This window comes from Acinonyx jubatus, chromosome A2, assembly GCF_027475565.1.
Source record: "Acinonyx jubatus isolate Ajub_Pintada_27869175 chromosome A2, VMU_Ajub_asm_v1.0, whole genome shotgun sequence".
NCBI classification, from domain to species: Eukaryota; Metazoa; Chordata; class Mammalia; order Carnivora; family Felidae; genus Acinonyx; species Acinonyx jubatus.
In genome coordinates, this window is record NC_069383.1 from 49,997,299 (window position 1) to 50,012,500 (window position 15,202).

The following is a 15,202-nucleotide window of genomic DNA, read 5'->3' on the forward strand; positions in this document are numbered from 1 at the left end:
AGAAGGGTTTAAGTGAACGCTGGGGCCTTATTTAAGTATTTAAGTGTAAGATAATCAACAGGCAGAGAGCGAAGATTTAGCGAATGAGTAAACATGGGCATATGGCGGCTGTCATGTCAGGTACAGTCGGTTTCACATGATCAAAACGAGCCCTCTCCCCCTGCTTATTACATAATCGCTTTCGTTTGTTGCTTAACAACTATTAGTCGAAGCCTCACATTTTACTACAAAACAAAACAAATAAAAAACTATTTCAACGGCGTGAAAATGGAAAACGGGTGAGAACACAACTGGGCAGTGCCGCTTTACGATTATTTTCCCGGGTTATTGGGCAAGTTTGGCTTTTTTTGCTTCCTCGCCTGCCACATTGCATTTTGCCTGGAAGCCATCCATTTTGCAGATACTGAATTTCTTTTGAGTACTATTTTTATACAGTGAGCATCTCCACACCTCTGGATCTTGATAGCATTAGTACGGGAGGAGAAAGAAGCTTTGTGTTAGTAATTACCTAACATTGTCAGAAGCTGACTGCAGGCCTCTTTCTAGTGATAACAGAATAACCGCATAATGTAGCTTTATAGCACATGATTAATAGAAAATAATTACACGTCCTACAAAGGGATGCAATATTTCTTATAAATTGACTGGAATGGTTTCCTGTAGATTAAAGGACTCTTCATTATTTTATCAGTCCTCCTGAAGCACAGCCACTTGCCTATGTTAGCATTTCAGTTGATGTTAAGAGCCGAGTAGGGTGAGGGATACCAGATGGCAGGCCTTCTCGTACCTGAGATCTCGTGTGCCATAAAGATGCCATGATGTTTCCTAACCTTTCAGAGATTTAGATGGCAGCCTGGAGTGGTTTTTTGTCTCTTTCTTTTTTGTTGTTTAATAACAAGATAAGGTTTGAGGGTTGTTGATCTTTTTTTTTTTTTTTTTAAACGACCCACCCGCGACTTTTAGAACAATACTATAATTAGCACGTGGACGGTAAGACAACATTGTCTGGATTGCATTCTTTCCACCGTAAGTAATACATCATTTGGAATCACATTTATTTGGGAGCGGCAAACAGGGGAGGCAGAGAGGCAGGTCTGCTTCTTCAGAAGGAAAGCTCGTAGGATACTGAATCTTGAGGCTCAAGTTTAGAATACCGTACTCCAAAGCATCTTCTTTCCAATTTATAGGCTGCAAATGGTTTAATTGGGATTCATGTTGCTCAAGAGGCTCATACAGAGGATGGTAATGATAAAAGTAAAAGCTTCTGTGTTTGCAATCTTGTCGACATACTCTAATGGCCACAGTGTAAATCCATAAATTTGCCTCCTAGATTTTTACCTCACTGTATTTTATCTTGCCTCTTAATTCCACACAGGAGTGTTCTGTGGAATCCTTTACAAATGTAAAGTAATGAACGTTCTGGTTTTTATTTTTACCCTTTTCTGATTTAAACCTGTGATAGTTTAGAAAACTTTTATGAGCAAATTTCATATGCTTTTGAATTGTTTTAAATTAAGTGAAGCATTTAAGATAATTTGAGTCTGAAACTTTATTTTTTCCTAGGATGTTACTTGCAAGGGATTTGTTTGCAGATGCATAAGCCCCTCCCCCCTGTTTTCGAGGGTACTTTCTATTTAATGAATCTGACCAGTGACCATCAGGCAGAATTCTCTCAAGTGTGAAGTGTGTCATTGGTCCTTTGGTGAAATGATGCATTGGAAATCCATTTTCTTAACTTTGGATGTGAGTGAGCTTTTTGAGAATGATGATATGCCCTCAGTTGAGACTACAGATTATAACCAAAGTGGAATATTATAAAATGACATGAGCATTCTTGTTTGTATTTGAATTTAAACCTGGAAGCCCAGATTGAGTGCTAGTCTCTGAAAGCCGATTTGGGTCTTAATATGCCCTCTCATTGAATATGTTCTCTGTCTGCCTGTTGGGGGCGCTGGTTCCCTTGCTCTTTACAAATATTCAATTTTTTTTTTTTTAAGTCTTACATTGACATGGGGTAAGAGCTTTCATACTCAGACCTACCCTGTTAACCATCCACTTTGAAATCTTACAGTGTAGGCCTTTTGCCTCTGGAAGGTTAAATACATTTGTTTTGTTAAGCATTAGGCTCTAATTGTATTCATTGCCTTAAAAATTGAAAAGGGCAGTTTTATTAGGTTCCTATTAAGATATAATGGTTGCTAATCATAGCTTTCAGTAAGTTGGTGTTTTCTTCTGATAAATATATCCCATGTAGATTATAGTCATTATCACTAAGTTCGGGCATCAGACTATTTTCATTGCTTTTAGATAGTTTTATCCACTAAATTCACACTATCGTTGAACTTTTAAACTTAAAACCTTGAGCCCTCCGTCTTCATTAACCAGCGCTGTGCCCTCTTGAGAATAAGTACAGGGTTAGCCTTACCCCCCCATCTCATATTTTCCTTCCACCTTTTTCTTCCAATAAACCTAATTCTTGTACAACCCACTGTTTAAAAAGCACATAGAGGTTTTAATCCTGTGTTCTATCGATAGACCACATTATCAATACACACATGCTAATGTTTTTACATCTGTATTGAAGAATTGTATGATTTTCCTTTCAGCTGGTCAATAGCATACTAATCAATACAAATGTGAAGTCTGTGCTAGTCTGAATATTCCCTCCCCACCTGTAACTCAATATGCATATGCACATTTATCTAGGACTCAGATGTTGGAAAATCATAGCCTATTGAATTACTTTGGGGATTGATTTTAAAAATTTATCTTCCATGAAAAATTAAATTTGGGTCCTACAATGCTTTTGCCGAGTATTGCTTTTGGAAGATATTATTCTTGAAACTTGTAATTCATTTTACTTTGTTTGTATCTCACTAAACATAAATAAATTTGAGATAAAAATACATTAGTCAACCTGGCAGACATATGAGACCAGTTACAGAGTGTTCGTAATGCTTAAAGCAGTGTCGTATCTGTCAGTGGAAGCAAAGGGGAGAAACGCAGGTACAGGTTTATCTCACGTTGCAAAGTAAACGCAGAAGTGACTCATCAATCACTCTTTTTTTACAGCTAGATGAATATTTTGCCTTTATAACTTGAGATCCTTTATTTCTTATTGATCTTCTACTGTAAGGGTGACTCTAACACCACCTTTAAATTCCTGCCACCCATGCTTTATCTAATGAAGTTTAGGATTAGTTGAAAGCAATAATAAATGCCTTAGGGAAACTTTTTAAAAGGAGCCTTTGAAAATTATTTTGTAAAACAAATATTTGCGGGTATTATTAGTGTTTTCTTATTCTTTCATTTGTCTGTTTAAAATGTCTATACACACGTATTAGATTTTTCTCAAGAGGAGGCGTAGCTCTACATTCTAAATAATCTTTAGTCATAGGAGTTTAGTAGGAATTAGTTTATTGTGAAAAAGTAATTCTTTCCTTGCTAGATGATAAGCTTCTTGAAGGCAAAGATAGTATCCTAAGGATCTTGGCTGTAACCCTGTAGCACCTAGAGCTGGTGTTTGCGTAGAAAAGTTGTCTCCCAGGCCACGAGTGTGCTTGCCTGTGCGTGCATGCGTCTGTGTGTGTGTGTGTGTGTGTGTAGTGGGGGGGGGGGGCAGGGAGAAGGGAAATGGGCCCAGGGAACTGACTTCCTCATGTAGTTTCATTTGCTAAGCTCTTATCCCAAGTGACTGTTCCTGTGTTCTGTACGGAGTCATAAACAGGCCTTGTCTTACACGTTAATTTAAATCTTTGCCTAACAGCGTTTTTAAGTGTCCCGAAACAAACAAACAAAAGATTAAAATGTTTCCATGTGCAGCTCAAGCGCTTGTAAGTTTATAAAAAGAAATAACATTTCTGAGAAGTTGCATATAAACGACATTGTATTTATGCCGGTCTAAAGGTTAATATTGCATATTGTTTTCAATTAGGAATACAATAGATATGGCTGGTGGGTAGGAGAAATGAAAGGAGCCATTGGCTTGGTGCCGAAAGCCTACATAATGGAGATGTATGATATTTGAGAGTCCTGGGTAAGTACATTGTAATCCAATATTGTGCAATAGCTCATACGTTCTCTTGGTCTCTGCATGATGAGTCTTTGCCTTTTAAAAAGTCTTTGTAGTTTCCTGATAGCACCAAGATCATGCCTCCCCCATCATCATCATCATCTTTTTTTTTTCTTTTTTAATCTGGTTTAATTTTTAAATAACTTCATAGAATTTACTTTGGAAATAGATCTATTTAGAGAAAGCCCCTTTGCTAACAACTGGATGTTTTCCCAAACCTTCTCCTCTTTAGTGAAGTATCACTTTTTACGGCCTTTCTGAGGAGCTGAATTGACAAAATGTTCATTTTTCCTTGGCTAAAAATGTAATTTTTTTTTCTAAGCAGGAAAAATCAACCTTTCAACTGAAGAAAAAAATTAAGCTGCAACTTTCCCTTTCTGCCTGCAGAAAAGGAAGATTCTTCTGCTAGTCAGTAAATGCTTTGGATTTAGAATCATCTTGAGAGCCTGCGTGGCAGCTCATAACCTTTTTGTGTTTTATTGGACGTTTGTCTTTAACTGTTATTTTATGCGTTCATTATAATATTCCTCTGATGTGAAATTAAATAAAGAATATTAATGTAAATTAGATGCAGGCAGGAAACTTGTACCTGTTGCTGTTTTGCTAAGAAATAAATGTAGTTTTTATTTACTCATTTGATTTGTGTGAAGAATTCAGCATAATTTGCTATGTACTGCTACTTTCATTATGAGTCGTAATTCCTCTTTGTGTTGGATGTCAATTATATTTTAGAGTGTAATACGTAATTTCATAGAAATTTGAATTGAGCATATCATGCCAACTCCTGGTAGATGCTATCTAAAGAATGTGGCTTTGTTAACCATCTTAGTACTTATCTTTCACACAGTAGTAACATATTTTCATGAAAGAATCTTACTGATTGGCAAGTTTCCTTCGTGTTAAATATAGCCACAAGAAAGAAAAGATGACAGGCTTCCCGATGGCAGTGCACGGACACCTGTGACACATGCGGACCAGAACCACGGCCCATGCCGAGCCCTTTCTCAGTAGCAAACATCCTGATTAGATGACGGACTTGCCAACGTTTCCCACCACCGTTCTGTATTTAAATGGAATAAAATAAAAAATTCGTAAGAAAGCCCATTCTGTGTAACACAATGGCCTAAAGAGTCTCCGTATGTAGTTTCAAAGTAAGGAGACCTAACGGAGCGCTGCCTTATTCTGCCCGATCACTGCTGTGCTGTTAAAGTCCCAGCACAGAACAGTAGAACCCCAGATCTGAGTCTCTCTGAGTCTCACACTTCTCAGAGCAGTGAAAAGAAAAGGAAGGGCTCAGAGAGGAGAGCATAGAAATCATGGTGGGAACCCGCACCAACAGGCGAGTGGAAAGGTAGGGTTAGCCGACACTGGAGGTCTATGTTGTGCGGCCGGAGCAAGATTTGTGGAACGATTACATTACCTTTCCGTGTATATTTGAAATCAAGGGTATTATTTTAAATGCCAACAAGGTAGCAGTGTGGCCTTGATACGTATCAAAATGTCCTGCTGATCGGGTAATTATTTGATGTGGATAGACTCATGTAATTTTGAATCCTTGATTGGGGGGTACCACCTTTGTTGAATTTCTCAGATGTTTGTTTTCTAAAGGTAAAGATGCTAACCATGAATGAGTTGAAACCCCCCTTTATATATAAAAAGTAAACCCCCCTTTACTATTTATAAGCAATATTTCAGAGCTTAAATTTAACGTTATCTTCTCAATACTGTGATCATCAGATTTCAAATGTGATGAAGTCTATATTTTAGTTTTAGGGATTGTGGGTCAAGTCTAGTTTGCATAAATTAGACGTTGTCAAGTTAAAGCTTTCGGAAATGAATTTGTGCACTCGTTAATCTGTTCCCAATAGAGATCCGTTGGAGCAGGTTGAAATCATCTCAGCATAGATGAGACAACTGGAGACAAATTTAGTGGTCTGCTTTTCAAAGCCTGAGAGATGACAAGCAAAAGCAGTCGTGGGTTTCCCCTGAAAATGTAATTTTGGTAATGGATACAGGTTTCATGCTTCTGGTTGAAGGGAAGATTTTCCTGCTCGGCCAGTAGGTGGCAGCAGCTTTTCATCACATACCAAAGCACTGGGCAGCCCCTCCCCCACTCGGGCACAAACTGGAGCTGAACGTAAAGCATGTAAAAGAGTTTTGCCTCCTTTTACAGTTAATCCAGGAGAGGGAGTCCTTTGCCAACTGATGACCAACAATTCCAAGCTAGATAGTCTCTGTGAATGGTGACAATACAGAAATAAAGTGTTAACTTCTGTCCAGAGCCGCTCTGGCCTTTGTTCTTGTTTAACTTGAATATAGGTGGGAGATAGGAAGGGAAACGAAAGATTTAAAATTAGAGTGATAAGAAAAATAATCATTACTTTCAATGCATGACTCCTTTGTATTCATTTGGCAAAATCATTTGTATACCACCAGGGAGAAAGTTTCCTTTACACCCTTGACAATATATCACACTCTCTTCAAGATCATAATAATATCATTAATGTGAATTTAAACAACATGGCTTGTTAGAAAATATGCTAATTGCTATGTTCTCATTATGTTTGCTTAGCTTTTATTTGTTTTTCTATGAACAGTTAGAGAGCTAATTTTTTTCAAAGGTGATTGTAAGTCATATTTTATATAGCATTTTGCTTGATTATTTGCTCTGTACTGAATTTGTACTCTATTGCCATTAGATCTTACAATAATGTTCCACTCTGCAAATTTTTAAGGTTCAAATAAAGTTTAATTGTTTGCAAACTGTTATGATGCTAATAATTCAACAGCCTGCTGTGTTACTAATGAAATTACTTTGTTATGATTAATTTGGAAAATAGTGTGTTGATTGTAGTAATTAAGCACAACAAGGTGAAGTAAATGATTCTAATGCCATCTGGCCTCCAAACTGAATGAAGAAATGAAATAGAGCTGTCATCTGAATTTATTCAAAGAAGTAAGGATAATACAAATGACTTTCATTGCTATAGGACTTACACTTAACCACAGCTCACTCCATTCTGATTTTGCCACTTTGTTGCATGTGACCCTTTCTCTTATGAAAAACGTTGCTTAGCCTTGTAATTGTTCTGAATACTTTATATTATTTTCAGTTGACTATTTTTACCTTGTGTTCATTTAATTACAGATGATTACATAAAGTATCGTAGGACCATAGAAAATTACTTTTCAGCCATCTGTAAGTGAAATCTATGCATGTGGGAGGTGGGTTGCTATCAGTGTGGAGATAGGATGAAGAGTGGAGATTTCATTCAGTTGTTCCTAAAATGTTTCCAGTTAAGATTCCCCCATAGTTCGAATGATTTCTAATTTCCTGTAATTTCTCCTGCCTAAACTATTGCTGTTCACGTCATAGAGGCTGGTACCTTCCAGGGTCATGATTAAATGCAGAGCCCAGAACTGAGTTCTATAGTAGAGATCCAGAATTGCAGTTCAGCCACCATAGGGAAACTGACCTTAGCATACGTGTGGTCTAAAAGTTTGAACTTCACCAGTGAGACCGAGCAAAGTGTTGCAAAAATTTCTGACTCAAGAAAGAGTACCTCTAAATTTTGGATAAATCGGTTGTTTGTATTTCAGTTGAATAGAATTATAGACACAATCTGTATAGAAATCACTTTTACGTCTCTTGAGTTCAAGAGAGTCGAGAGTATTGAAAAGCAGTCTACGGGTAAAGAAGGAGGTGTTAGAGATTAAAACATGGTCAAGCCATAGGAAACTTGACTCAGAGGTCGAAGGAATATAATTAGTATCCGTAACATAAAAACATTTGTTAAAATGGCTTAGTTTGTGACTCAAACCCCGAGTATTCCAAAATACAGAGAAACAAATAAATAGCATATTATTAAAGTATCTTTCTACCAACTTAACCTACACTCAAATGCGTAATTTAAACAGTTTATTCTCTGGTGTGGGAACAAGGAATGTCTAGACATCCGCAGCTTCAGCCTACATATACCGGTCCCCACCTTCTAGCTGAGTTCTAGAATAGCCGTTAGAACCCCTGATTGTATAACATTTTGCGGGGATGAGGTAACTACTCAGAAAAGTGTATGGTCACAGTAACATGGAATGACATTTCATTAACGCCAGGTTTGAAGAGCTTTTTCTTTTTTTCCCTAGTAGAATCTGCTCTATCATTAGTTGGACACAAACCCAGGATTTATTGCCAGCATGGTACTTCAGAGTATATGGTGTGTGTCCAGTAAATATTTGTTAATTAACTGATTTGGCAACCTACCGTTCTCTCAAGACTTGAGATTTAAGAAGAAAAGAGCCTGACTTCTCCACCTCGTAGAGAAAATGCCTCCATCAGTTAATACTTCAGCTTTCTGACCGACAACATTCTCTCCATCAAAAGATCAGTCCCTTTTACTGAGTCTTTAAAAGTAGTTTCACTGTCCCCATAACACTATCAACAAGTGGACTGGATTTGATCGGTGGCAACAGAATTGAGGGAGATGGTAAAAAACAAAGTTGAGTGTGGCCGCTCGTCTTCAGAGGTTTCCTGCCTGCCTTTGCTGTTCGTCGTAACTCTTTTAAAGAAGGCACAGCCGACCCAGGCAGCGTGGGGCAAGTGATCTAGTTTCACTTTCCATTACATTCCGAATGGCAGCTGGCTTGGATTCCACCTGGCGGACGTCAGAGAGGCCTTCTGACCTTGGAAGCTGTGGCCTTGAATGGATCAAAAAGGAATTTCGGAAAGCGGGAAGTTGCACTGTGGTTGCCCAATCCAACCACAACTTATTTTCCTGGTCTTCTTTTTTTTAACCTTTACTCCCTATTTCTTGTATTATTACGTCAACTGGAATGCTTTGACTCCCCGAGATGAAAGGAACCATAAATGTGGAAAGTAGCCTTAGTCATACCAGTGCCCAGGTTAGGTCTGTGATGGTGGGAAGGAGGCGGGAAGCTCAGCAAGTCAAGTTGTGAATATTGGCAAAGGTGAAAATAGAAATCGTCTCAAATGCCCATTTATTTATTTATTTATTTATTTATTTTTTTATTTATTTATTTATTTTAAGAGAGAGAGACAATCCCAAGCAGGCTCCACACTGTCAGCACAGGGCCCAATGTGGGACTTGAACCCGTGAGATCGTGACCTGAGCCGAAACCGAGAGTCGGACACTTAACCAACTGAGCCACCCAGGGGCCCCTCAAATGCCCATTCCTTAGGCGCTTTTCTTGACACTGAAACTTTGGAAAGTGTTTTCCTGGGTTACTCTCTTCTCCCTTTTCACTTTTTTCAATGTCCATTACTCAGAGAGGTAACAGAGAACAGCACTCGTCTACTTTCTGTTTATTGGCCTCAACTTCGTAATATAAACGTATCACTCCTGCTAGCGCGAAAGCAGGTGCCATTTGGTAGCTTGAGCGGCAGTTTGCGCCAAGTGTCCTTTTCTCCGAGGAGAAAATTCCTGACAGCAACGTACCCCAATTAAAATTGACTGCTTTAGGGGCGCCGGGGTGGCTCAGTCGGCTAAGCGTCCGACTTCGGCTCAGGTCGTGATCTCACAGTTGGCGGGTCTGAGCCCCGCATCATCGGGCTCCGGGCTGACAGCCCAGAGCCTGGAGCCTGCTTCGGATTCTGTGTCTCCCTCTCTCTCTGCCCCTCCCTGGCTCACGCTCTGTCTCTCTTTCTCTCTCAAAAATAAACATTTAAAAAAATTTAAAAATGACTACTTTAGAGGAGGAGAAAGTTCCAACAAACGAGCAGATTGCCATACCCTGCCCCCTCTTCCCAGCCCTCTCTGGAGTCCATTTAGCAAACCTCGTGCTCTTTAACTATCATGTCGAAGTAATAACAATTTGATGAGCAATAACAATAGCCAGCAGTAACTGTTTACTGTTTGTCTTGCTCTGTACTTTGCATTGAACCCTTCTAGCAACGCTATGAGGTAAGATCTGTTGTTTATTCCCATTTTCCTGATTAGGAAACTGAGCATAAGTAATTTGTCCCAACGTCCAGAGTAGGAAGTTACTGGCCTCCCTCCCTTAAATGCAGCAACATTCTGCTTCCCAGTACTGTGACAAATTCAAACCAAATGCATAATTCTAGCATATAGTAGGCACTCAATAAAAGCATATTGACTACTGACGATGGCACCATTCTTATGAAGTAGTCTGGAGCATGTGAAAAGTTCAAGAATTGATCATCAGACAGCAGAATTTGCCTCATTTAGTAGTTGAAGCAGCCCATGGTGACTGTATCAAATCTGAAGCAGCTAATCCACAATGAAGGAGAAACTTTAACACAGGAATATTTCTATCCTTGAACTTCCAGTCTGGCTGAAAATGGTCAAGGCAGCAGAGAGCCGAGAGAGGACACCAGGCCAAAGGGACGCGCCTCTAACGACCTTTCCTCATCCTCTCTACCTCTCCAAAAGAAATGCCCAAGGCAACTGACCAGCCAGGAAAGCCTTAGAAAAGTCTTTAAAGTGGCTGCTTCTGTCTCAAATAGTTAAGTAGTTTTAATTAGTTGTGTGGGGGGGGGGGGGAGGGGGGAGAGTGGTAAATGGATCTTTATTTTTTTCAGTTTAAAGGATTATTATTAACTGTTCAGCCCTTTTACAATCAATAAACAAACTTCATTATAAAACTTGTATAATTTTGTAGCTTTTATTGGTCTTTCCGACTCTAAGTAAGAGGTCTTATTTCTTGGGCACCTACGTGGTACCTTGTACAGGGCTCCAAAAAGTCTTCTGTTTTGTTGTTTGAACAGATGCTTTGAAAGAAAAAGAAAAAAAGAAAAAAACCTTTTGGTATGTCAGGGATTGGAAGCTAGCAGGGGTGGGGGAATAGGAGATAAGTTAAGACTAACATCCGTTATAGGGCTTTGCGGTTTCGCCAGAGGAGGGGTAAGATTGAGCCCTTTTATAGTCGAGTACATCCTGCACCATTGGCTGTCTCGTAGCCCAAAAGAAGGTGAACTGAAGTTCAGTTTCCAAGGGGTATTTCATTGTATCGGCTACTCTGAAATGTTTCCATGCCTAGTACTCAGGACAGGGAGCAATGGACTTTGCATTGTCTTGCTCGCCAGCTGCCCACCAAGTGGATCGAGTTGGTGTAATATAACCTGTCCCATCCAGGCAGATATGTGATTCACTCCTAATTCCCAGTTCAAACCCTTGTGGTCCACCCTTCGTTCATCTTCCTCCACTTTCCTCCTCTTCCTCAGACTCTCCCAAGGAGCTCCGTCCTATGAGGCATGATGTGTGGAACTCTTTACCACTCTACGGAGTTATTAATATCAGCCGTGTTCTCTGCTTTCCTTGAACCTGCAAAAGCAAGGTATATAACTGTGTGTCTATCCCGTTAACGAATGTCCTGCATTGAGAAATTGAAACGTAGCTATCTTGTGAGTGTGTGTTGTTGCCTCCTGTTGCTTTGCATCAGTCGGTCAGCATATTTACTTTATTCTTTATTATCATCTCAGGACTTGCTATTTCTCTTCCTATCTAATTAAATGATTCCATTTTGAATAATTACATTTAAGTGCCAACAGTGTGCTAGGGGCATTTCAAACAGCATTGTCGCAGTCTTTTCCAAGAAAACTCAGGGTCTAAATAAAATAGACAGGACATAAACTCAGGGAAGGAGAACAGCCCCAGGTAGCCTTACCTTTGTGCAGTCCTTAGCAGTTTAAATCAGTAGCAGTGTCCTAAGTCATTTAAAAAAAAAAAAAAAAGGCTCTCTGATTTTGTTAAATCTGAATCTAGGAGACTATCTTGAATATAAGCTGGGAGTAACACACACACACACGCACACGTGCACACACACCCTGGAATGAATCTCTCTATCTTTCTATCTAATTTTTTAAAGTGTACAGTTGGGAAGGTAGGCGAGAGGGTTTCAGTGTTGGTTCAGACGAAAAAATTGATTTCTGGAGACTTTCTGGAATGCTTGTACCTACTGAATTAAGTGTGTGGGGAACCAAAACCAAAATATTAGGTGTGTGAACGATGTGACTATCTTTTAGAGTTGCTGCCAGTTATGGTAAAACATCGTTCAGAAAGCCGAGTGGCCCCCTACCCCTTTAGGGAAAAAGACTCTGGGGCCCCTGGGTGGCGGAGTTCGTTAAGTGTCCAACTTCGACTCGGGTCGTGATCTCGCGGTCTGTGAGTTCGAGCCCCTCATTGGTCTCTGTGCTGACAGCTTGGAGCCTGGAACCTGCTTCTGATTCTGTGTCTGCCTCTCTCTCTGCCCCTCCCTCGTTCTCTCTCTCTCTCTCTCTCTCTCTCTCAAAAATAAATAAGCATTAAAAAAAATTAGAGGCAAAAAGACTCTTTTCTTTCAGTTGGGGACAGAGTTGCACCAGCCGAGCATGGGTAGTAGGAAGACCATTAGAATCGGGGTCAAACTTCTAGTTTCGGTTCTCGAATGCACTGTGCCCTAGAATAAGTTTCCTCGCCTGCAAATACCAGCAGCACTGTTCTTTCTTCCTCCCAGGGTGTAGTTGGGCTCAAGTGAGGTTATATTTGGAGGTGACTTGACAGACCAATGACAGCGTTAAATAGGGCTTTCCTGTGTTGGAGGTATGAGAACTGAAATGAAGCAATGGGTCAAAATAAAAATGTCTCCTTCCCACCAAAAGCAAGCGAGGGGAAACAATTGTAGCACTCAGCCCTGGCTGTGCTGCTGTTTGGGATAATGTTCGTGGGCAGCTGCTTTTATTATTTTACGGAGAGAATTAACGCGAACCATCCTCAGGGAGTTTGGGATTGAATTCTCCTGTAATCCTAAATGCATTTTTTGAATCAAGCCACTGTTTGTCCAAGCTATGGTTACTTTCTGTTAATCGGGGTTTCAATAACAGAGATGTTAACTTCTATCTGGAAAATTTCAAACTAAACTTTTCTTTTGGTATTAAAAAACCATCAATCTGAATAATAGGTTTTAGGTGTGTGTTGTTCATAGTTGGTTGGACTCAACTTAGCCTTTGAATGTTGTTTTGTAACAAATACCCTAAGGAACATTTTGGTACAGGTTCCTTTTGACCAATATCTACTCTCTTTATGAACCGTGTCTTCCAGATGGGGTAGCATTGATTGTTCACCTGTGAATACGCACTTTGGAGTTAAACATTTTCTTCAGGTGCCTATCTAGGAATGAGACCATCCGGTTTGATCAAGTTAGGCTTGTAGAGTAGCACTAGTCTCAGGGTGAAGTTTGTGAAAATATGGGACTGGAGATCAGGGCAAACTGGAATCTTATTACATGTAACCTTCATGCTTTAATGTTATAACTTTAGGCAAAGCTAATAAAAAATGCAAAGGACTCTTAAATAATTTAAATTATCTAAAAAATTGAGCATATTCCTTCAAATAATAATGGCTTTCATGATCTGATTTTTTAAAAATTCATTTCTCATTTCTTGAATTACTTAGATATCAAAGTAAGTTTGAGTTTATTTAAGATTATTAAATATATTTGTTATCATACAGCGTCAGAGAAGATTCCATTTTTTTAGCCTAGCGGTGATCATGTATAATGTTATGCAGTATAGAATTCCAGCAACATATCCAATAATGCCATTATAGCATAGAATTAATTTTTAGCACTCCTCTTTAAGATAGGGCTCTACAATGTGATTCCTTGATTACTTTGAACCATTATTCAATTCCATTAACTTTAAAAATAGTCGCATTGTATACCTGTTCCTATCTGCTTTCTAAAATAAATGCTTCTCTTATCATCGTAAGCTTTACTGGGAAAGTATTCCTGTCATGATGTATTTTCATGACTATTTTGGTCAAGGAAAAGAGTTGGGCATACAATGAACTGTGGTAATTGTGATTAAAATAAGTCAGATCATTCTGAAAACTCTTCCTCCTCTTCCTAAATAATTATAATAGAGAATTTTTACTTGCTAGCACACCGTCCTTTGCTGCTTCTGGTGCTGTGGCGGATAGCAATAAATAGTGTATATTGATTACTACTTAATTCTAATGGAAGTATACTAAGGCTGGCAACACATTATAGCTTAGCATTTAGTGCTAAGTTTTTAAACAGTTTTTAAAATTTAAAAATTGATAGAATTGCCCCGAATATGCTTTGGTTATTGGATTCGGATCATGCTATAAAATTATTCTCATTTCCTACCTTTTCTAAAGATTATTTTGTTCACAATTTATTTTCCTGGTACTTCATTGCTATTTTTGCCTAACTGAAGATGTGTCATTTCCATCTGAGCTCGGTTTGAAAATTACGAGCCCCGTATTAGAGCAACACGTTTGAGATCAGTACAGAAGCACAAAAAATTAATGGACAAGAGCCATGTAGAGATTTTAAATTTAGTAAAAGTATTCAAATGTGCAATTTTAATCCATTAATCTGATTTGAGACTCCTTTTAAAAGAAATATTTCTCCCTTAACGAGGTTTTCTCATTTAAAACATATTGAGAGGACAAGCCTCTCGCCTAAAATAAATACTGGGTTTGTTTTGTTTTGTTTTGTTTTTTGAGGAAAAAGGCAAGGGGAGAGCTTCCCTAATACTGGGCTATAATTTATTCTTAGTCAAAACCAGATTGCCATTTACATACTAGGTATTAAAAGCTAGTTGTAGTCATTAAAGGTGGTCTCTCTAATGCTTTGCATTAAGATATTCAATACAAGATTTATTTTTGAGCTATTTCAGGGCCACGAGGGAAGTTGTTTTCTTTATGAAGGGAATTCTGTATTTTACTTCATTATTTGTAGCCCTTTTTTTTCTTTTCTCTTTTTTTTTTTTTTGGTAAATATAAAACAGAGAAGGGGAGAAGGGGAGGTGGTTGTTTCTTTGAATCTGAATACAGTCTGTCTTCTTAATGAACCTGCAGCAGTACCCAGAAAACAGCTCCCTGCAAATAAACATGCTAGAAGTGATTTAGCCACAATGTCCAGACTGTGTAAACATCTAATTATTACAATAAAATTGTCAATAAATTTACATTACTGCTCCCTTTTCAAACGTTAACCAACTTTTTCTTCGCTTGATAAAAGAGCATAAATTGTATTTTTTATGTGTTGGTGTTTTTGTTTTCATTACACTTCTTGCTGCACTGTAGACAAAAGACCGCAAACCTTAATGCCCTGAGTTATTCCTGGATGGAGAACACTCCTACAGTTGTT

At 38.7% G+C, this 15,202-nt stretch overlaps 1 protein-coding gene across 2 annotated transcripts in view; it reads left to right on the top strand.

Moving 5' to 3' along the window:
* SKAP2 (src kinase associated phosphoprotein 2) overlaps nt 1-6,839 on the top strand; it is a 178,218-nt gene extending 171,379 nt beyond the window's left edge. The window contains exons 12-13 of one of the 2 annotated variants that reach the window (XM_027075151.2): nt 3,935-4,036; nt 4,395-6,839. In XM_027075151.2, the coding sequence (XP_026930952.1) occupies nt 3,935-4,027 (93 nt within the window). In that variant the 3' untranslated portion in view covers nt 4,028-4,036; nt 4,395-6,839. The remainder of the gene's footprint in view (nt 1-3,934; nt 4,037-4,394) is intronic. The other variant, XM_027075152.2, reaches the window with a different exon arrangement.
* The last annotated feature ends 8,363 nt before the right edge of the window (nt 6,840-15,202 follow it).